The 22,712-nt window shown below is 41.1% G+C and overlaps 1 protein-coding gene across 1 annotated transcript in view; it reads left to right on the forward strand.

Moving 5' to 3' along the window:
• The window catches only part of LOC142775414 (uncharacterized), a 94,161-nt gene extending 85,230 nt beyond the window's left edge, over positions 1–8,931 (forward strand). Inside the window, exons 5-7 of the mRNA XM_075876812.1 lie at positions 1,752–1,952; positions 4,831–4,894; positions 8,842–8,931. Of these exons, the coding sequence (XP_075732927.1) occupies positions 1,752–1,952; positions 4,831–4,894; positions 8,842–8,861 (285 nt within the window). The 3' untranslated portion in view covers positions 8,862–8,931. The remainder of the gene's footprint in view (positions 1–1,751; positions 1,953–4,830; positions 4,895–8,841) is intronic.
• Positions 8,932–22,712: the final 13,781 nt, after the last annotated feature.

Here is a 22,712-nt window from a genome sequence, read left to right on the forward strand (position 1 = left end):
GAGTCCTTGTGTGTACCCAAGAAGTTGGTGTATGGCAACAGAATCAAGCGATCGCATATGCGAAGTTTTGGGTGCCCTATCTTGAAGCCACCCATTTCCATCTCTTGCGCGTACTACTGGCAGGCTACGGTGCAATTCATACTTGGTATCAACTGTTTGATTAGTCAATATATCACAAAAAGCTTTAAGTAATTGTTTAAAGTAATTATGTTTCAAGCTAAAATTTTAAAGTAATTGTATTCAATATTGGACCTGGCTGCACTTGAGAGGCTGAAGCTGCTTTCACATATGTGCAAGATATGAACATCTGTTGTCAACATTAGCGATATAATGGATAGCATTACTTAAGTTGTGAACATGTGTAATGTTGGAGCATATGCTAAGCTCACTTTTGACTGCACATTCAGGAATAGCCTTTTAAGAGACCCAAGTTGCGCAAGTATGGGTGCAGTTTTCTGTAGAATTTGTGCAGTTAATGTTACAGTCTCCGTCATTATTTCTTTTCCTTGCGCCGCCTGCTTCAACTTAGTTTAAACATTTGTAGCAGGTCAAGAATATTTATATTCACTGTGCTCTTATATAGAGGACTGCTTAAAAAGCATTGGCTAATGTTCATATGAAATTGAACATAACCTGACATGCTAACCAGATATTGGAATGATTCTACTATTGTAGACTGTAAGGTATTATTACCATTGTAGCAGTGTTTTTATTATAAAATTGGGCGGTCTGAAAAAGTGCACAAGCCAGTGAATGTAATTTAGCAAAATAAGTGCTCTACCTTCATTGCAGCCATAACATCAATGAAGAATGCCCACTTGCCGGCATTGCGCACAGACATTTTCAACATTGACCGACTACTTCGAGCACTACCACTATCACAGCAGTGTGTTGGGCGGTGCCCTTTGCCCTTGTGAGCCTTGTGGAGCTTTGTTTAAAAACTATCAGAGCCTAAGAAGTCACGTCTTCAGACATCACAAGAAGCGATGCAGCAAACAGACTGATGATGCGTTTGTCTGCTCTGTGTTGTCATGCGGGGCGAGTGTGCCTACTCGCACGGAGCTTCTTGGTCACATAGCTGCCCATCTGGAGAGTGGAATTGATGCTGTTATGTGTCCTTTTGTGGGTTGTGGTAGTGTGCTGAGGTCAGCAGGTTCCTTCAGAACACATGTTTCAAGGTATCACCGGGGCAAAACTGCAACACAGTGCACGGAAGTACCTGAAATTGAATCCAGTTCAGATCAAGAGCACAGTAGCACACCCCCTGCTGATGTTGGAGATAACTGTGAAAGGGAGTCTGGTTGTGACAGCGATTTGCCGCTGAACCCCTTTTTTTTTTTATAGTGATGTCATAATCGTGGAGTGCACGCCATTTTCCTGCTCATATGCTTTGGTGTTTACAAAAACAAAAGGAGCCTTTTTTATTTTGCAAACAAAATCTGTTGCAATCAATGCTCTATCTCGTCCACTTCTTTTTTTCTTGTCTATGTGGTTTACGTCCCTACCTTTCTTCAGCCTGAACCTACTAGCCAACAACATGTTCTAGTAAGCTGGTGCAGTAGTTTCAGGGTGGTATTCCCCACCAGTCTGTTTTTTGTCTTCTTTTTTTGGCGTGTCACAGCTGTTGCACTCAATTGTAGGGTGGTAATATAGTTCTACATTTCAATCAGTTTTCACTTTAATATCTCTACAGATGAATTCATCTATTATCAAGTAACTGTTATTTACTTTGATTTTTGGAATAATTGCAGGAAATCTTCCAGGAGAGGATGGCGGCCTGTGCGCCTGCATTATTTCAGATGATGGAGGAGGCGCCGACGAAACATACTATGGAACTGGTGGTGCGCGTGAGAGACGAAGGACAAAGAGAAAAAGCAGTCCAGGTAGCTGTGCTACCATTCCTCTGCGCGCATTTTAAGGAAGACAAGAACTACCTTTACCAAGTATTTGAAGTAAGTTTCACTTTGTTGCATTATGTTAGTACAAAACTGGACAGTAACATCTTTTCAGAAAGTGATGTATTGGTTTGTTGAGAACAGCTTTAGGTTCTAGATTTTATAGAATACAGTCGATCCCGGGTATATCAAACTATGATATATCGAATTATTGGCTATATCAAAAAGTTGAGAGATCCCCTTGAATTTCCCATGCAAAAATACGGGACTGCTGTACACATCTATCGAACTCACGCACAGCAGAACATCCGCTAAATTGAACTCTGAGCCACGCTAAAGCCCACAAATTGCATTTTTCCTAACAAATAATGATCATTTATAGCCACAATTCGACAAGTTCCGATCCCTTTTCGCGTGCAAGTGACTAAAAGGGGGTGCTGAAAAGTGAAACATTGAAACTCCATCTTGCTGATCTAGCTCGTTGCACAGCACTTGTGAGTGCACCGGTATGCTTGATGTGCGATCTGCAGGTTTTAACGTGGGGGCATGGTGATGACCGAGGGCACCAAAACGAAGTGGAATGACTTAAGGAAGTTTAGTGATCTCATTGCGATGTTCGCATTCAATCGTGTATGATGGCATGTGGGACTGAAAAGCGTGGCCTTCGAGATGTGCAACTTCATGAGGTATTTTGGTGCTTCCGGTTTTAGAACGCTCATTTCGGAGGCTACGCTTTTTTCTAGCTTTCCGCACCAAAGCAACAGCTGTCGGTTACAAAATGACAAAGCCACAAGTGACATCGCTATCACCAACATGCTGACGGTGGGAGCTTGCTCGTTTGTGGGCAGCATCGCCTTTTGTGGCTTGTGGACCTGTGTACTTCTCGCCTCGTTACTGATAAATCATCATTTGGAAGTCGGCGCTACACATTGATACGCTCGTAGCGATAAAAATCATGGCTGGTGCTAGGAGCGACCTCAAGTAAAGCACAGTCGTGAACTGTTTCTTTGCGGGCTTTGTGCCAGGTGACGACTTTGAGTGCGTCATGACTGCTGTCAAGGGCGTACAATGCCTCAGTAAATTCTATGCCTTGTTAGTGTTTTCGGGCACCATCTCGGACAGCGAGCGGCTTCATTGGAGCAGAAGACGACGTCGCTGGTTCTGACTGCATGGATGCCGAGATGATGCCCAATGTTGACGGTGCCGTGGAATTATTGCTTTCGCCACCAACGCTCTACGGAGCTTACATTGGCATTCAGTGCCACTCAGCGCTGTTGTGGCCGAATGAGCTGAATTTGCTTACTTGGAAGGGTCCAGTGATATTGAGGACAACTGAAACTTGGTGGCACGCAAAAAGAGAGAAAAGTTTACAGACTATTTTCAAGTGAAATGAAGTGCGATAACTTGCAAAAGTAGATGTTCAGGCCTTGTTCTTTATCATATTGTGAGAGAATCATTCTTTAAGTGCTTGTTAGGATTTCAAAAAACTGTTTTTAGGTCTGAGATGCTCTAATTTATGCCTTAAATACACATATTTTGTGTTTCGACTCATCGATATATTGAACTACATATATCGCGATCCCCTTCGAGTTCAATATATCTGGGATCGACTGAATGCTGTGCAGGTTTTTAGCACAAAACAATAGCTTTTTCAGTTGAATTTTGTGAAAAAAGCTGCTTTTGTATAAAGGAAAATTAAACTTTGACTGCTGAAATCAGTTTTCTTCTAATTTCACAATTTCTGAACTTTGAGCAGACTTAACTTTTTTACACTTCTTAATCGATGTATTTTCTTCCCATAAAGAACAAGTGCAATGCTACCGTATGAGAATTTAGTGACCGCTGCAGCAAAATTTTTTGACAGAACAAATATGCTAAACATCCAAAAATACCTAATTCATGAATTGCTGGACACAAGTTAAAAGGAGGATAGTGTAGCTTTGCATATCTTTTGCCTTTGTGCTTCATTTTAAGGTAATTTTGGTGGCTTTGTACAGCAGCATTATTCATTAAAATTACACCGGAACACGCGCTTTGTCACAAGTATCAGCATTTGAAGATAGTGTAAAAAAAAGGCAATTTTCAATTTTTTTGTGGAACTTACTTTGGTTATCCGCATTGTGTCGTAGTCACAAAAATGTTCTGAAAAAAAAAATACACTGCCCTTGAGCCAACAGTTAGTGCGGGCAGGTGCCATTGTTTCATCAGAGCCACTAGGATAGGGAGTGAAGTCCCCAAGCATCCGACTATAAAGTTCACAGAGTGAATGAGAAGGAACGTAGCGCTGTGAAAAGTGAGACTTCATGCAACAAAAACTGTGTTGGGGCATGGTGCACGCATGGTGAACCACAGTGCACAAACTTGGTTTACTAGCCTTTTTCAGGCTCAATGGGAAAAAAAGTGTTTGTGTGCAATCAGAGTGCTCCACATGCACAAAGCATTAGTTTTTTGCAATGCACTGCAGAACAATGTTTCTCGTCACTTTGGCTGTAGTGCCTCATTACGACGCAGTGAGGAGGGCACTAAGAATGGGAATAGGCCAGAGTTGTTGCAAGATGTTGCTCACTTTGTCCCTTGCTGTCGCACATGCAAAATAATTTTAAGCAATACTATCACCACTAACATTGATATATTGACCTGCAATCATTCAGAGTTGTCTATGATGTTGCTGTAATCCAAAGAGAAAAATGAATCAAAATGTGAGCAGGTTTTTTTGCGTGCTCGCTATCCATTCTACTTTGCTCTAAAATTGTTCCAAGTTTCAAGGCTCCTAGGTAGGTAATTTGTACTTGGTGCACACAGCCTGCAATAGACCAGGAACCATGGTGGAAAACGGAATTGCAGGGATCGCATCTCTGATTTATATATTGGAATGGCCGCAACTGTACATATCTCTTTGTGCTTTTGTGTACATGGGATATTTTTGCTCATCCAGGAGGGAACAAGCATCACTGAAAAGCTTGCCGAGTTGCCATCAACGCCTACAATCATTGCACTGGGTGAGTTCCCTTGTCGATATCATTATGTGTTGATTGTTGTGCGAGGAGGTCAAGTAAATTGATGACATTTTACAACATGAGTGTGAGCCTAACTCCAGCTACAAGGTGCAGTAGATACTTATACACTTAAATAACAGATGTTGTCGGAGGAGAAGAGTGGAAGATGAGGGCAGACCTGCAACTGGGTTTTATTCAGTACACTCATGCAGGGAACCTGCGTTCATTCTGATAGTCTGAGTGAAGTATCACAGACACAATCATTGCTTTTGTTCATTAGGAAAAAAGCCTAGGCAAGCTCAAGTGCCATTGGGTCACAACTGCATCTCAATTCTTGTCTTTGCCAGTAAAGTCTGCCATGGTTTACTAAAAGTAAACAATTCGTATGCATTTAAGTTGGGCAGGTGAGAACCTTGTCTGGTCTTTATCAAGGGCTGGTGTTCCCTACATCATTCATTTATACATTGACCTGTATGACCAATGTTAACATTCCTCCATGTCTGAGTGACTTCGTTATCCTACTTGACGAGCGCACGTCGAACTCAGTGGGGTGGCACTTAGTGCAATCTTGCACACCTCATAGAGGCAATGCGGGGTCTTAGCATTTACCTTGAACGGCACAGAAGAGTAACCTTCACCCACAAACTAGCTCACCAGACAAAATGCTGTGCTTTAATATTAACCCAACTTTAACATCAGATCATACATTCTGAACATATTTACCACGAGCATGTGAAGACTTATTTTATGATTGTGCGTATTCGAAGACTGAAAAAGGCCATTGCACATTTTTTCAAAGGAAGCCTTGGAAAAATTTTGGGAGCGTACAAACCACTAGTAGGGTGTGTAAAATTGCACTAAGTGCCACACCTTTTAGTTTGTTAGTTGCTTATCAAACCAGGAGGAATGTTTACATCAATCAAACAGGCCAATATATATATGAACGGCGCAGGGAACACAAGTTGTTGATTCCTGACAAGGGTCTTATCTGCCTCTGACTTCAGTGAAAGTCCATTGATTACTTGTCAGAAACTATGACAGCCATTACTGGCAAGAATGAAATTCGGAGATGCAGCCTTGACCAATTGGCTCCTAAGCTTGCTGAGGTCTTCTTTTTTTTTTTCAGGAGGAAAATGATTGGGCCAGCGTATTTGGCTCAGATTGTACAAGAATTAATGCAAGTCTATGATGCATAGATGAGGAATTTGCAGACTGTAGCGTGTAACCATACGTGTTCTAAATGAAGCCCATTGACGAGTCTGTACCCATCCTTGTGCTCTTCTCATATGTTTCATTTGAACCACACCTTGATAACCTTAAAGGGCTCCAACACGAAAAAGGGCAGCAGGTGCGAAGGTGGCCAGAAGTCTCGCACAAGTGTGCACACAAAGATAATGAAGTTGGCCCAGAAGCTGCGTTTCAATCAGTGAAAGTGTGAGCATGAATCATACACATTTTCTGATGATATCCGGTTATTAGAGCTGAATATTATCTTGATTGTGGCTTTGCATTTTCAATTTAATTTGTTTGTAAGTATTATGAGCCTGGCGTTTTCTTTTTTTTTGTCCTTCGGAGTGTAGTCAAAATATACTGCTATTATTTCACAAGAGCCAGCACATGAAAATGCACTCTCAATTGAGATTTCTATATACTGTGAATTGTGCCAAGGACATATAGTATGTTGTGAAAAGAGAAAAATGGAAGGTTTGGCCTTAATTTTATCCTAGTTATCAATCTCACTGATGCTTCGTTAAAAAACCCCAGGTGGTCGAAATTTCCGGAGCCCTCCACTACAGCGTTTCTCATAACCATATGTGGTTTTAGGACATTAAACCCCATATATCTATCTAATCTCACTGATGCTTATGTTAAACAGGGTTTGGAAATTCATTCATCTAAACCAAGGGCATACACAGAACTTTTTAGGGGGAGGGGGCCCTTTTTGATCTGAACCAGAGGTCTGGGCAGGCAAATGGTAATTTTGCGCTAAGTATTTCATGGAGAAAAAAGTTTGGGGGGAAGGAGGGGAGAGGCACGGGCCCGGTGTGCCACCGCCTGGCTACGAATAAGTGTAGTGTATATTCACATGATGTTTCTTAGTTCAGGTCAAGCTCTTTCAGTTTTTTTACAGGATCCTCAACCCCCCCCCCCTCCCACCTCAGCATAGTGAAAAAAAACATTCTGTGATCAATAAACAGTGCTTAAAAAATTTCACTAAAGCTGCTGCTTGGGCGAGTTGGTTCATGATTAAAATATGTGCCGTCTTTTTTTGCGCTGGTAAATCTATATTAAGAAAGTTCAGCCATAATTTGTAGCTATATGTGGCACATAGAGCTTAACAGCAGAATGCAAAGTTGAAAATCAGTATAGGTATTCACCCGTGCATTCTGCTATACAATAGCAACAAATATTTCTGAAAATGTAACTGCTCATTCTGAGCATGATCAGAGCCAGTGGGAAACTTCTCAGGAGCGCCGGGCAGGCCCTATACATCCTGTGCATTTTTGCTGATTTTAGGTAGTTTTCTCAGTGACTAAAAGGGATATTCATATAATCCATACATCATTTTCTTCCAAACTTTTTGCTCTTTTAACTTCATAATATAGAATTTTTGTGAATTTTTTACCACTAGAGCTTGACTTTTGAGTTAATTGGCATCTATGAAAATTTGTAACACAATAACGGTAAAGTGCATAGCTTCTATTTTGCTTCAGTAGCTGTATACAAAAAAAATAATCAACTGGTTATCTTAAAATACATGGGAAATAATGGTAGCTAAGTAATAAAAAACTGTTTTGAGATATGGAATAAAGTTCAAAAACAGGTGAAAAGTGATCGCACTGTCAGAAACACTGTTCAATTATTTTGTTTAGTAGTTACAAGCTTGGTAATCACTGCCAAAGTCAATTTTTCGCCGTGGAGCCTCTCGCAATGCTTGTCTTGTTTTTTTTTTTTGTGAGATGTCATTCAGCTCTATCTGCAACGTATCGTCAAGTGTGGTCAACGATTTCCAGCAAATTCATTGTAGTTTGGCCAAGCTTCAATCCTATCTCAGAATAGAGGCTCGTGTGATACTACCATTATTAAATGCAAAAAAAATATTCAATGTCGCCATTTCTAGGACTCTCACCCTAAACAAAGAAAGGAAAGATTCTGTGACTCAATTCCCATTAACTCAACACTTACACTGAGTCGTTCTCACACATTGTTATTCAGTTGCATCAGAAATATTAGTCCATGTCCATTAGAGCATACCCGTTGTCCCCATGTATATACGTGATTCACCTCGAAAGATGCTGAAAAGGCTGGGAGGTTTAACAATAAAGAGCTTGCTGGTTCAGCACCTCAGTACGTCACAGGGATTTATTCACATTAACAAGAAAACTGTACGGGCTTCAACGAAATTTACACTTCCTCAGAACCTTCTTTACCCCCAGCATCTAAGGTTATCGACAAGCACGGCAAATGCAAGGTGTAATGATGCTAGGAGCTGAAAGTGTTCCAACCTATGTATTCTGAAGGCGGATTGTGAATACAAAGGTGCACAGTGTCTTCGGACTGCTTTAGAAGTTACCCGACAATCTTCTATACACAGCTGACTCTAGACAAGCATTTTGACTTTTGTACGTCAGAAAATTAGGCCGTAAGCATAGAGCGAATGCAAGGGGCTTGCACTAGAGTGTGTTTTCACTGGCTACTTCCTTTTGGAAAAACTGGTTTTGAGCCACCAAAAATGCTGTTTATGAAAAGCACGAATGTGGATGCACAAAGGGACACCCCTCCCCAAATTGCAAAGAAAACAAAGCGATTTTTTTTTTCACATTTTGCTCTACCACGTGCCCCTACTTTTTGTATCAAGGGCCATATACATACACAGAGAAGGCATTATAAAGTGTGTGTAAGTTGCTTCTTGCATTCATTTGATCACTTGTTTTTCACATTCTTTTCAGGCATAAACATGCTGAAGTGATGAAGAATGGTGATGTAGCAAGCTACAGCACATGTATTATATGTAAATAAATTCATCTGTGTTTTGTTAATGTTGCATTATTATTTATATGGTATGCAGCAGCAGGGGTGGTTTACACACACACAGTACATAAAGACTGCATTAGTGTAGGTTGAAACAGTACATAAAATTGGACATAAAACTCAATCATGAGAATCTACAGGCAGCCACATAAACATTCCATTCCATCCCGTAAAACATCGGCTTTTCGACAGTACTGGTCAACAAAAGCTTGTGTTAGTTTTTCACAAATTAAGTTACTACCAAAACTAAGTTTATTTTATGCTCAGTGAAACAACTCTTTCCTTCAAGGCAAAGAAACTACACAAAACCTTAGTCAAGCACAGAAAAGCCATTAAACGAAACCAGGTGTTTTACTGAAGCTTCTGTTTTCATTAATAATAACGGAATAATTTACAGCCAGACTGCTCTACAGCGATCTCCGTTTATTCCTCCTCTAAATACAGCAAATTCTGTATTCCTACAAACAGAGTCATGATGTGTTTGAGATAACAGATTTGCTGTGTTTGGGATAACAGATTTGCTGTGTTTGGAATAACAGATCTGCTGTGTTTGGAATAACAGATTTGCTGTGTTTGGGTTAACAGATTTGCTGTGTTTGGGTTGACAGATTTGCTGTGTTTGGGTTGACAGATTTGCTGTGTTTGGGTTAACAGATTTGCTGTGTTTGAAATAACAGATCTGCTGTGTTCAGGAATACAGATATGATGTGAAAGAGAATACGGAAAAATGTATAACAGAGACTTCGTGATACGGAGCCTGCTGTTACTCATTTACAGAATGCCTCCGGCAACGATTTACCAGCAGCTTTTGCTGTGTACCGAGACATTTTTTTTTACAGTGTGCGGTGTGTGATTGTTGACGTTCGTCATGCATGTTGTACAGCTTGCATAGCTGTTGTACCACACCTGAACTGGCTGCCCCGCTTGGATGTACCACAGTTTAGTACTGCATACTTAACATTCGATCACTTTTGACGCATACCCTCATATGCCAGGCAGGGGCATGCAACACACACATTTACAAACTCATGTACACGGAACCTAAGCTTCACTGTTTCAAAGGCTGGAAAATGCGAAAACCTTGTGACAGCTGGACACTTTTGTGATTGTCTTGTTTTATACTGTGAGTAGCTGCACCTAGGCCAACTGATCACACATCATTCTCCCGGTCCCAGTTTTTATGTATACGCTGTCTTAAACGTGCTAGCAATGCGACCAAGCAAAAATGCAGCTGATTTTTGCTACAATTTGTTGAACTTACTTAGTAACAGAACTTGTACAGTGACTGAACATAATATAGTTCTCAGCAGCCACTGTAAGGTTGATAACTTGAAAATAGTCTGATATCGGACTTAAAAAAAATTGTGAAGCTAAAAAGGGTTGAATAGGCACCTACTTAGAAAATTGGCAACATAGGCAATACAAAAACTCTTCTTAACCTGTAATTTGTAATTTTATATCTAAGAAGTTATAGGAAGAGAATGAACAAGTTTGGTGTTTGCTTGTAGTTTGATTTCTAGTAAAGACAATGCCTTCGAAGATTGTTGAATTGAAATTAAGTGTGAAAGTAGGGTCCCAGAAAAAAGATTTGCCATCAGAAATAGAGATGTCAATCTACATCTTGTGACGAAATGTTTAAATATACTTCGTTGTACTCCGTGTGTGATGAACACCATAAAACGTAGACTTTCAAATGAATCTTATCGTATAACTATTTCATGGCAGTTTGTGAATTGCAGATTCAGTGAAACGTGACTTACTTGCTGCTTCTGTTAATTCGGCTCTCAAGGCCCTTTCAGCTGATGCCTGGTGTCTTACTGCGTCCTGCGCACAAGTAGGCTGTGCACAAGTAGGCACTTCAATGGTACTGCAGTCTTCTTCAGCTGTCTCCGAGCTGGTTTCCAAATTTGTTGGACTTAAATATAAGAGATGACAGACTTTGTCAAATAATTTTATGCTGGCACCTAAAGGCACCTACTGCATGCAACCAAAATGAAAAATGATTATACGAGTTGCGTTTTAGTGATGTTTAAGCAGTTCTACTGAAATGTTCCTATTCCAATTCACAGGCTTCTAACAATCATAATCAAAGTGACTTTATCATTCATTTTCTCAGAAAAGATTGAGGGCAATAACTAGACACAGGAAGCTGTAACGAATAAAAATAAAGATTACCCAGAAACATGCTGACATTTACCTAGCTAATAAGTGGATAGACATAACGACAATAATTGTGTTTTTTTATTTCAGGGATATTAGTAAAAATTAATCACGTGCATTTGTATATATTCAAGAGCAATCATGTACCCGCCCTTCCATATTTGCGGGCGTGCTTTTGTTTCCGTGGAAACTATGTTACGTTTGTATGCACGGAAGTCGAAAAACTTCGGCTGGGAGCGCGAAGGGTATATATTAACTCTTACAGTTTATGGGTACGCCAGTGGCTAACGCTGATATATTTCCGAGCATATTAAAGGCACGCGAAATGTCCGAAACTTATCGAGACCCTCCGGGCTGCATGCAGACTATTTATTTTGGTGGTTCGTAAAACCAAGCTATCTAGAATTTTGTTAGAGCTGGCAGTGAACATCTACATTGATCACTCATGGGTGCTCGTACACTGAACATCTGTTTTGTTCCTGCTAAAGCAAGCTATCTCCGTGACACTTATGATACATGTGAATTCGAAATATTTAATTACCTACTGTACCCCAGAAAAATTCTTTCGGGACAAAGTGCGCGCTGCAGACCATCATCACCTTCATTACTCGCTTTCAAATTCGTAGTTTCACAATTCACTTCTTTTTAACTCGATTGTCACTAGGAAACGTGTGCAGGCTTACCTCACATTTGACTGCACAGCTGTGCATTGTGACACGTAGCACATTTTGTGACTCTTGTATATCTTACTCATTTTGAGCAAATAACGCAACAAAATAATTGCCTCTACGATTCTCATCACTTTTCTGGCTTTAGTGGTTCGCTTCAAGGTTGAGAAAAACTCGTGATATGCCTCCGAGGACTTAAAAGTGATGCCAATCGAACGCAGCAAGCTCGCCAAGCACGGGCAAAGAGGACATGAGAGCGGGCCACACCAAAACGACACTTACGACGGCTGCCGCATGTCATCGCCACCATCTGTGAAAGTTGCAAATACTATTTGGACTAGCCTGTAGATACTTAGACTATTTTTTTATTTCCCTCTAAGCTAAATATTTAATAACAAAAGTATTAATTATTCGCTTAAACACCAAAACATGACCTCTGAGCTGTGGAGCCCTTTCAGAAACCACCGACTAAATTGTGTCCTGCACAATACGTGTTGCGCTGTTAGTTTTTCTCCGTCGTGAAAAAGCCGACAAAACACGCTCGCGGTCCATCACGTGGCTTTAAAGCTTGCTCGAGCCTACTTTACTACGCGAAAAAATAACAGTGTGACAATTATATCGCACAGAAAGCAATTCAGCCGGTGGTTTGTGAAAGTGCTATACAGCTCAGTGGGAATATTAGCCAATAATTTAAAAATTGGTAACTAATTTTCAATAAGTATTTAGCATAGGGGAAAATCAACCGCGTATTTACAGGCTCGTGAGAATAGTATACGTTTAGTTGAATTCGCCTAATTGTCTTTCACTGTCAAAATGGTGGCTCAGATTGTCGGGACCCCCTGTATGTACACACACACACACACACACACACACACACACACACACACACATATATATATATATATATATATATATATATATATATATATATATATATATATATATATATATATATATATATATATATATATATATATATATATATATATATATATATATATATATATATCTATATATATATATGTGTGACTTATTGGGACAGGTCGAGAAGGAAAAAGTGCTGAATGAAATAAACATGGCGTACGAGCCAGGCCACGTCTCGCAGTCATCATAGCATGACACGAGTCGACAGGATGAAGAGCTGGTGGCCACTTCATCAACCAGCCATCATCATCGAACATCTCAGCAAGACGCAGTGACGGAACGTGGACCACACAAGATCATCCCAACTCTACACAAAGACCAGAATCATGACCATCAGCCGACCTTGACATCCTCAAGTATACCGGATCAGCGGACGACACCCATACAGAACTGGTTAAACCTATTCGAGCTCCACGCCGCCGCTGCATCCTGGTCGGAACGCGAGATGGTCACCAACTTTACTGACTACATCTCCGGTGAGGCTTTCAAGTTTTAATTGACACACATGGTCGAAAACAACGAAAGCGACGTGGCAAAAGATCAAAGAAAAAATGATCGCCCCTTTTCGCGACTATGGTTAAGACATTCTTATTGCTAACCATGTGAAAACAATCGCACTCGGTCGCCACAGTCAAAAGCACTGCTCACGCATTCAGACACCAAGAATGAATTGGCCAATTAAACAAGACCACTTCAAGCACCCTTCAACTGAAAGGCAGCCAGATCTGTTTGCAGGAAGAGTTTACCCTCCACTGGACCGCGGTTTGCAACTGCTCGATCGAAAACCAACCTTTATGTCGTTACTGAACCAAAAGACTCGTGTTACGGAACCACCTCGCGCACTGTGCTCCCGGTCTCAAGCACTTCGCCCACCACCTGGTCTTCCGTCACTTGACCCTTTGGTTGCTCACTTCGCCCACCTCATGCCTAAAATGCTCACTGTGGCCGGAATAGAGCAGAATAATTCGGAGGTACTTGACCGAGCCCAGACTCAATACAGATTCACGCTATAAATGAGCTCAGCTCTTTAGTTTTACAGACTGACCGACATTTACAAGTAATATCTTACCAAATCGCACCGGTCACAGTGTCGCTGTCCAGTGTCCAGCCAATTGAGGGTCCAAACAACACAGGAGGCTCAGAAGCATCACTTCTCAAGCACTGTCATGAACCAAAAGCGTCCGTTAAGAGCAGCGTTGCAAGAGCCTTCGCAGATCTTCCTCTAGCTTTCATTTCTAGCCACATTGTAGCCCACAATCTTCATTGCATGACAAGAAGCATGGGGCCTCAATGAGTACCCACTATTTACTAATCGCATCAAGTTGGAAAGAAAAGCAGGCTCATGATACTAAAGGAAACCTACCTCGTCAGATTCCGCTACTACAGCAGTTACATGAACTAGCACTACAACGAACAAAAATGACACCACAATCATAGTTGCGACTTAGGGAAGGTCGTAAGAAACGATCACACTTAAGGGAAGGACAAAGTCAACATCCGAGCTATCTTCGCAGAAAAAAAAAACACGCCAAGGAAGTCTTCTACACCTGATATCCAAACATCGTCCACCATGCGATCAAACGAAACCAACGCCACAGAAAACTACGAAAGAGGCTGAACGTTATAGTTTGTACAAAGCACGAACATAGACATAATTTCTTGAACTTCAGATCTTGCACACGCAGGCTGCAAGCCCTGATTCTGTCTCAACCACGACACAGAATACAGGGCGTACGACAGAGAATCCGGCGCCTACATCATTCGACCTACAAGTGCTACAAGGACTTTCAACCTTGTTCGTTCCTTGCAGCTGCTCAAGTCATGTCATGGTCAGTGCAGTTTTGCAAGACGCGGTTACCTTCTCCAGAACGCCACAGCCAGCCTCACCCACCAGAACTCCCCCATTTACCGGACTTCTGCACTCTTTTCTGAAGTTTTGCGAGTTTACGGAACACCACTGGGCCATGAAACCAATTGTGCATTTTCACATTTGTGACTTCTCAACCTCTCCTCGTTTACTTTTTCTTGTTCGTAATTCATGCTTTCTTTCAGGGGGAGGGGAAATCGTGTGACGTATGAAGCGATGGTTGGTAGAGGCCGAGGATGAAGAGCTGAATGAAATAAACATGGCGTATGAGCTAGGCCACTTCTCCCAGTCATATATATATATATATATATATATATATATATATATATATATATATATATATATATATATATATATGACTGGGAGAAGCGCCATCTATATATATATATATATATATATATATATATATATATATATATATATATATATAGATGACGCTGACTGTCACTCCTACTTCTAAATTCACATATAAACACAAAAAAGTGGATAGCTCAGTGGTTAGAGCTGTGGTAGCTGAGTGGTTAGAGCATCGAACGCGTTATTCCAAGGTCGTAGGTTCGATTCCTGCTCACGGCTGGTTTTCTTTATTATTTACATTCTATTGATTCTAATAACTTCCCCTGTACATTTCTTCGCATTACTGTCTGTTAGATCTCATTATTATTGGGTTAAAACACAGAAAAACGAGCCCTTAGGTATTCACATTTTTCCCTTATTTCATATATAGTAAAGTAAATAAGAAGAAATAGAAGTGGGTGAAAAAATAACTTTCCGTAACCAGGAATCAAACTTATGACCTCCGAATAATTGAGTTATTGTCCTTTAAAGACAACAAAAAAGAGCAATACAAAAGTAAAATTTTTTTGGATATTCGCCTCGGGTTTGTAAAAAAATAAAAGGCTGAGTAGAAAGTCTGTCGGCAACATTTTCTCCGTACACTAAAGAGGAACACAGTGCCAAAAACTCCGTCTAAATCTGACGAATTTGGACAAGCTAGAACTTTAAAAAGTACACATGTATTCTCCAAGGGCGCTCGCACTGGTGAGACCTCTTGCAGCCCCACAAAAGAAACGGGCGGATGACCGCCGGTGTCGCTGTTGGTAGAGGACCGGACCCTATACTAGAAAGCTCTATATTGAGTGTCTACCAGTGGCAAGGTTTCAGTTCTTCATGTCTACACTACAATTATTGCATCTAACACTTTCCTTGACAGCACTTTATGGTGGTTCCAATTCAAATTGAAACTAAGGCAGCAATGTTTTTGTCACGAAGACAGCTAGGATTATGTTTTATTCAGCTCAATCACGTACAACTACACTTTGGAAATTATTTAACAACTGCGTAATTTTTACAAAAGAACACATCTCTTGGTTCGACCACGTCAGCCACACGATAAGCATAAAATGTTTGTATTGAATGTAAACTTTGTTACGAATGCTTGGAAGATATAAACTAGATTCTTTGTAGCATGAGATCAATCAGTCAAAAAACTTGGGAGCTCTTCAATTCCGTCTCGAAGTGAAGAACACGTTATTGCAATGAATGCCCATTCACTTCGCGTTTTAAATTATTTGTTGTTGTTATGTGATGTTTATTGGCGCAAGGGCCATTTGGTGGCCGAAGAGAACCAATGAATGGCTGAGAAATTGAAGAATGGTTATGTTAAGTGGCTGTATAGAGGCCTAAAATTGCTCGCCCTCAAGGCGGATAAAATATATAAGTAATAAAGTCATGGGAATGACCTGTAGTGTGTGCCTTGAAAATGATCGGCAAACGGTTGTGAAACGCCAGGCCTGTGCGGAAGGCACAATGCAGTCACAGTGAAACCTCGAAGAGTGGCCTTTGATACCTTTTTTTGCGCTCATTGAGTAACTCCTGCAGGCACACCTGCTGGGTACCCACTACGGCATTACTAATAAAACTTTTAGGGCAGAAGGTGGCATTCACTCTGCTATCCTTCGAGATTCTTCTGAGAAGTGTGGTATCCACTAAAATATTGCGAGGAATTTTGTGCCAATGGTTCACGCAGTATCTGACAACGATGAGGGCTTATGTCTGAAGTGGGTGTGCCCCACAGTTAATAGGTTATCAAGAACAAGCTTTTGTAATAGCTTGAAACATTAGATGATTCACTTGTTACACTCGTTGAAAATGTGTGGCACGTGGTCGTTCGTTTACTGTTCTAAAACGCTTTGTTACTCATAATAACGCCATTCCTTTCCCGACATCAAACCTGCCTAACGCAAGATTGCCCCAGCACGAGCGTAGCTCAGTGTTAGTATACTGGCTGACATCCAGTGGACCCTGGTTTGAGCCCCACTGTGTCAATGGTATTAAGTATTTTTGCTAATTTTGTGCAATATCGTTACGGACAGAAGCGGCGGAGGCGGTGGTGGCGCCGAGCGAGACCCGAGTTGAGATCTCATAGTATCTTTCGCTGTAAAATCAGGAAGAGATGGACAATAGCGCGCGTGCCTACTCAAAGCGTTTGTGGCCAAAGGTAACGAGGCCAGTGCTTTCTTTAATGTAGCCACCTCAACAGCGACCTCTGTTCAGAAGTAATGCTGTGGAATACTAGGGTATATGACGTGAAATCATTGAACATAATTTAAAATCGAGAACAGTGAATTGAGTTTAAGAAGCAAATATTTACCACTAAAAACGTTGTATAAAGAGGCTCTCGGTGCAATAGTGTGCAATATTTCTTACTAATAAGGTCTAGTTCTTAGCATTGTGACAAAATATAAAGCACGGTCAGTGGGTCGCTACATTTCTCACGCATCAGTGGATGACCACCGGATAGAAGGTATAAATGTGTACTGTAAGTGTGTCCGATTCCAACCCCCGTGTTCATAAACGCTCTTCAACTCGACCCTTCACTCAAAACGCTCCTTGAGTGTCGTTTTCACATTTGCAAACCACCCTTCACTTGAAACGTACCTTGACTTGATATAAGCTCAAGTGTTTTCCTCGAGACTATCAAGGAAGCGATTGACCTACCTTAAATTTTTCTTTAAGGGAAGTTTCTCCGCCAACATCGCGTCCATAGCGGATACCGTCTCGCATTGACGGCGTTTCTTGACCAATTATGCTACCACCACAGCGTTCTTTCGCCAGTGACGGTAAGCGTTTACTACGGAGATGTCTTCAAATAGTTCGACAACGGCTACAGTGGCGCCAGGACAGGTGCGCGTGGTGTCAAAAGGACCACTCCCCAGTACCGTCATGCGTTGTGTGCATGAACCAGTCGATTACATCTGTTCGAGTGTGCGTATACTGGTCGTGCGTGCGCTGCAAGACTTACTGCGGACACCAGTGCTTTAAAGTTTTTCGATTAAGCTGCCACGCCATATCAGTTCAAGTGTGGCACGTAAGCTAGACAAACAAGCGGAAAGGAAACGTTATAGCGAACTTTCGATGCACGGCATTCACCGTAGTCTTGCGGCATCCGCTCCAGTGAATCTTAGTTACCATAGCCGAAGTTTACGGTGAAGCATACTTCCGTTAGATGATTGTGTCAACGAGATGGTAAGTTTTCCTGCGTTTTTTTTATTATCACCCTACATAAGTCAGATCACTATTAGATACAGTTTAGGATAAACAAAACACAATGTAATTGAGCTCAATCAGTGTGCTGCTGTTGCTACTACGGGTGATGCATAAATTTTATATAAATAGTCTGTGCAGCTCACAAGTAAACAACCAAGCCAATCTTTATAGGGAATCAAGTAGAGGGTCCTGCTCTGTGAAACCTGCATGTATGCAAGAATGCATGAAGTGTCGTTTGAAAGCGCATACATATCAAATATAAATACAGCTGATACAATATAGGTTTGTTTTTAATGGTTCGGGCCCCCTTCCCCCACTGAGAAGAAATCGCTGGCTACACCACAGATTCGTGCAATTAGATAATGCAAGTTTATAACCATCTGCTTGGCCCGCTGCCCAAGTGGCTGAGTCAAACATGTGTCAAATAGTCAAAGCCTAATAACTCAACCGTGTCTGTTTTGTAACGCAAGAAATAATTATGAATGTGTGCACCACGAGAAGTACAAAAGTGCGGCTTTGGTGTCCTACCTATTTCTTTTTAATATAAATCTTTACTGCAGGGGCTAGGCTGCCGACAGAAGAACACAGAGCAAAGCTCGCCTAAAGTGCGATGTATTAGCAATGCATTGCAATGGTTTCACGACTGTATACAAAAAGATAAAACCTGCAGTGAATGCGTGCAGCTGCAATGCATTAGACACGCTATGGTGTCTACTCCCTTGATCTTACTTATGATGACTTACGGTGTCGAACTTTATCTTTACACTGTGTAGGTTGGAAACACTCTTGTTTTGTCACGTTGCTCTTCATAAGCCCCATGCAATAAATTTCATTTGCCATTCGCAATTTCTGCTTTTTTCATTTACCAATACACAATTACCGTCATACTTTTCTTTTCATGATGAGACCGGATTGCCAAAACCACTTCTTCTCCGAGTCTACAAAAAACACTTCTACAAAAATCAAACTTGTTTTCTATATAGCAGCACCACTCCCCTTCCATGGAACTTAGATGGCGTGGTTACAACAAGCAGACATGCTAATGTTGCAGCAAAAGCGGACATTTCATTTACACGATTCTGACCAGATGTATCCGCGATGAGTGCAATACTCTTCAGCATTTTTTACCACTTTGTTGCACTCGTCTTTGCAGCAGAGTAAAATATTTGTATAGTAAAAATCAGCAGAGTAAATTACTTTGCTTCTTAACGACACTTTCTCCTAATCTGAGAAAACGTCCATGGTTGTTTTTAAGATCTAACAGCACCCATAGTTAGAAGTCACTTCAATATTATGATTTCCTTAAGAATAAAACATTTCCTATAAATTATGTACTACCGAAACTTTGGAGCGCAGCACAGACACTACAATCTTTTTCAACAAGTATCTCCAGAAATCATATTCCCCAAATAAAGCCGAAACGAAAGCGCAACGGCAACTCGTGCACTATCGAATGTGCTTCTGAGCTCGCAGCTAAAAAAGACCGGACAAAACGTTTAAGACGTGGCCACTGTGCGAACTTATAGACGGAACCAAAAGAGATTTAAAGGTTACGCCTTTTATATTTTGTCATATTAGGCACATCTACAAATGCAAGGTGAATAAAACAAATACAAAATAATTGCTTACTGTATCCTTGCAAGTTGAAAATTTTAAAATTGAAACACACACAAACATAAACCAGTTTCTATATAAGCTGCTAATTGAGGAAAACAACAACTTTAAAATGCTATTTTCCTCAATAGTGGAAGAATGGCACACGATCGCTTTTCTTATCTTCTGTTGCAGCCTAATTTTAACGCTGAGCCATGAATATACCATGCCTACTTTTTAACTCTACCCTGGTAGAACCTTGAATGGCACTTGCGAGCATTGTCTTTCAAATATTCTATTACACGTATGAAGACAACTACAAAAGTGCCACGTTAAAATTTGCAGTAAATGAGATAAGTAAACCTAACACAGGCCCCTGAACTTACGTACTGTGCGCGTACCCCCACAGAGATAACGAATTTACGTACAAGTATTTCTTGTACACAATGCAGTGGTGAACTCTAAAAGGACGCCGATGTAGTGTGATATATAATAAAAATTACTCACTCCACCACGTTAATCGTTCGGTGGCTATATTTGTGATCAGCATCCTCTCAGCAAAGCGAAAGCAAAAAAGTAAACAAAGCAACAAACCATCTATTGTTGGACGGATGGCTTGTTAGTCACCCAGAATGTTGGGTCTAAAACAACACACACGTGGACACTACCGTAAATATAAACTGCAATTACCAGACGCATACGAAACGAAATAAACGAAGCACGCAGAAACGTTCAGCAGCAGACAAAACGTCATCAGCTGTTCATTCAGCTGCCTGCGTGTGACTGTTGCCAGACTCGAAGCGGGGGTTTCACTAACTACACCGACTAAAGGCGTACGGAAACTTCAATACCAATCTAAGTGCATGTATTTTTCCGTAATGTCAATTTATAAAGAATAGTTAAGGAAAGCGTTCATTTAGTGTATAGACATCGACATTTCCTAACCACAATTAGGAATACTCTAATTATCAGGTGCCTTTCTTGGCCCACACGGTTCACTCAAGTGAAGGGAGTGTTTCCTGGCCTTCTTCGGGAAAGGAAATGTGGAGGAGCGTTCATGAAACGCAGCGGCTTCTTGAGTGGAGGCGCACGCTCCGCCTTGACGTCGTGAAGTAGAGGAGAGCCCTTGAGTGAAGGAGCATTTGTTAATACGGGGGTAAACGTTGTAAGTGTAACTTCAGTATGGTGGTACTTAGATGGCCAGTTACCTAATTGCGGCTTCGTGACGTGTAGTTTATTTTACGTGTGTATATCCCATGCGCTGTGCCAGTAAGCTTTGAACTTTCGCCTGTGTTTAGGTCAAGCGCTGGGATATCTACGAACAGAGTGGTGCAGTTTTTGTTGGCGGATGCATCTAGCTGGTGCACCAATACGTTTCGTTGTATCTTGAGGTGCCCTGGCAGCCAGCACACAACATGTTTTTAGGTGTGTACGATATGCATAGAAGTGAGTAGAGCGAGACAATGGCGAGATTTTTGTGTGTTTGTGGGGTTTTGAGAGCTTTCACAACACCCAGGGAGTCTGTGTATATTACTGCGCTTAGTGAATTTAGTTGTTTTATGTGTTTTATGGCTGCAAGTATCACGTAGGCTTTTAGTGTGAAGATGCTGGTGTTGGCGTTAGGATGCAAAGTGGCGACGTTTGTAAAAATGGCCTAACCGCTGCATAGTACACCGAGGTGTGAGTCTCTGAGGCATCTGTAAAGAATTCAGGAAATGAGTATTTATGCTGGAGTTTAAGCGAACCTGTACGGATATGTGAAATGGGTGCGTGCTTGGTAACTTCTACAAATGACATATCGCAGTTTATGAACTGCCACTGCCATGGCGGGACATATGGAGCAGGAGCAGCCAAATTGTGTTCTAGCGGCAGGCCTGTTTCTTTAGCTAGACTTATCACACGAATTGCGTAGGGCTGTCTCAAGGCAGGGTGGTTGTCAAAGAGGGCAGAACTGAACATACCTCTGATAGTGTTGTGTAAGGGGTATTTGTTGTTCGCTTGTGCTTTGACGAAGTACCCAAAAAATAGGTAGCACCTTTGGAGATGTAATTACGGCTCATTCGGTTCAATATACAGGCTTTCCATGGAGAAGGTATGAAAAGCACCCGTAAAAGGCAATTTCCAAAGTGGTTCAAAGGGTCCAGCATCTTTAAAGCCATTGGCATGGAAAATTGATAGACAACGGCCCCGTAGTCTAGGCGTGTTCGAATGAATATTTTATAAAGGCTGAGAAGGCACTCCTAATTTCACAATATTCACAGTTTCTAACCTTTGTTGTTTCCACATTGAATGTGAAGTACAAATGGTAGTTTACTATCTAATATCAGGCCTAGAAATTCAAATTCGCGCTTTACAGTCAGACATTTACCAGTAGGTAGATGTCGGAGTCAGCGTGAATGCCTCTCTTTCTGGAAAGCAAGACACATGTGATTTTCCGGGGATTCAGTCGAAACTCCTTATTCACTGCCCAATCGGAAGCCATCTTTAAATTCACTTGGGCCTGCTGCTCATATGTTGCGATTTTGCAGGATTTAAAGCCGATCTGCGATTCGTCGATATACATGCAATAAAAGCAATAAAACATGTGGCGTAGAATGCAGGAATGCAAGGTGTTCATTTTTCTAATAAAAAGTTTGCAACTCAAATACTAAGTTTCGGCACTCTAGTGTCCTAGAAAAATGTCCGAGAGAAGACATTTCCCATCCAGACATGGAAATTATGATTGGACAAATACCTCTCGGTTATAATAACCATGCTACCTATGATACCTAAATGTGAGAGGTCTCGCAGCATGCCAAACCACTTTGTCGTGTCATACGCTTTTGTTATATCTGAGTATACTGAAAGAAAAAAAGATTGTTTATTAACTAAAACGTTGCAGAATTGTGTGTTGATGCGTAGCAGATGGTCAGTGGTGGATCTACCATCACGAAATACACACTGGTATGGGCTCTGTAGACTTTTTTCTACAGGAAATGTAAAAGCCGGCGGTGAATTTTCTTTTCAAAAAGAATATATAGGCAGCTAG

The sequence above is a fragment of the Rhipicephalus microplus genome, chromosome X, assembly GCF_043290135.1.
Source record: "Rhipicephalus microplus isolate Deutch F79 chromosome X, USDA_Rmic, whole genome shotgun sequence".
Classification (NCBI taxonomy): Eukaryota; Metazoa; Arthropoda; class Arachnida; order Ixodida; family Ixodidae; genus Rhipicephalus; species Rhipicephalus microplus.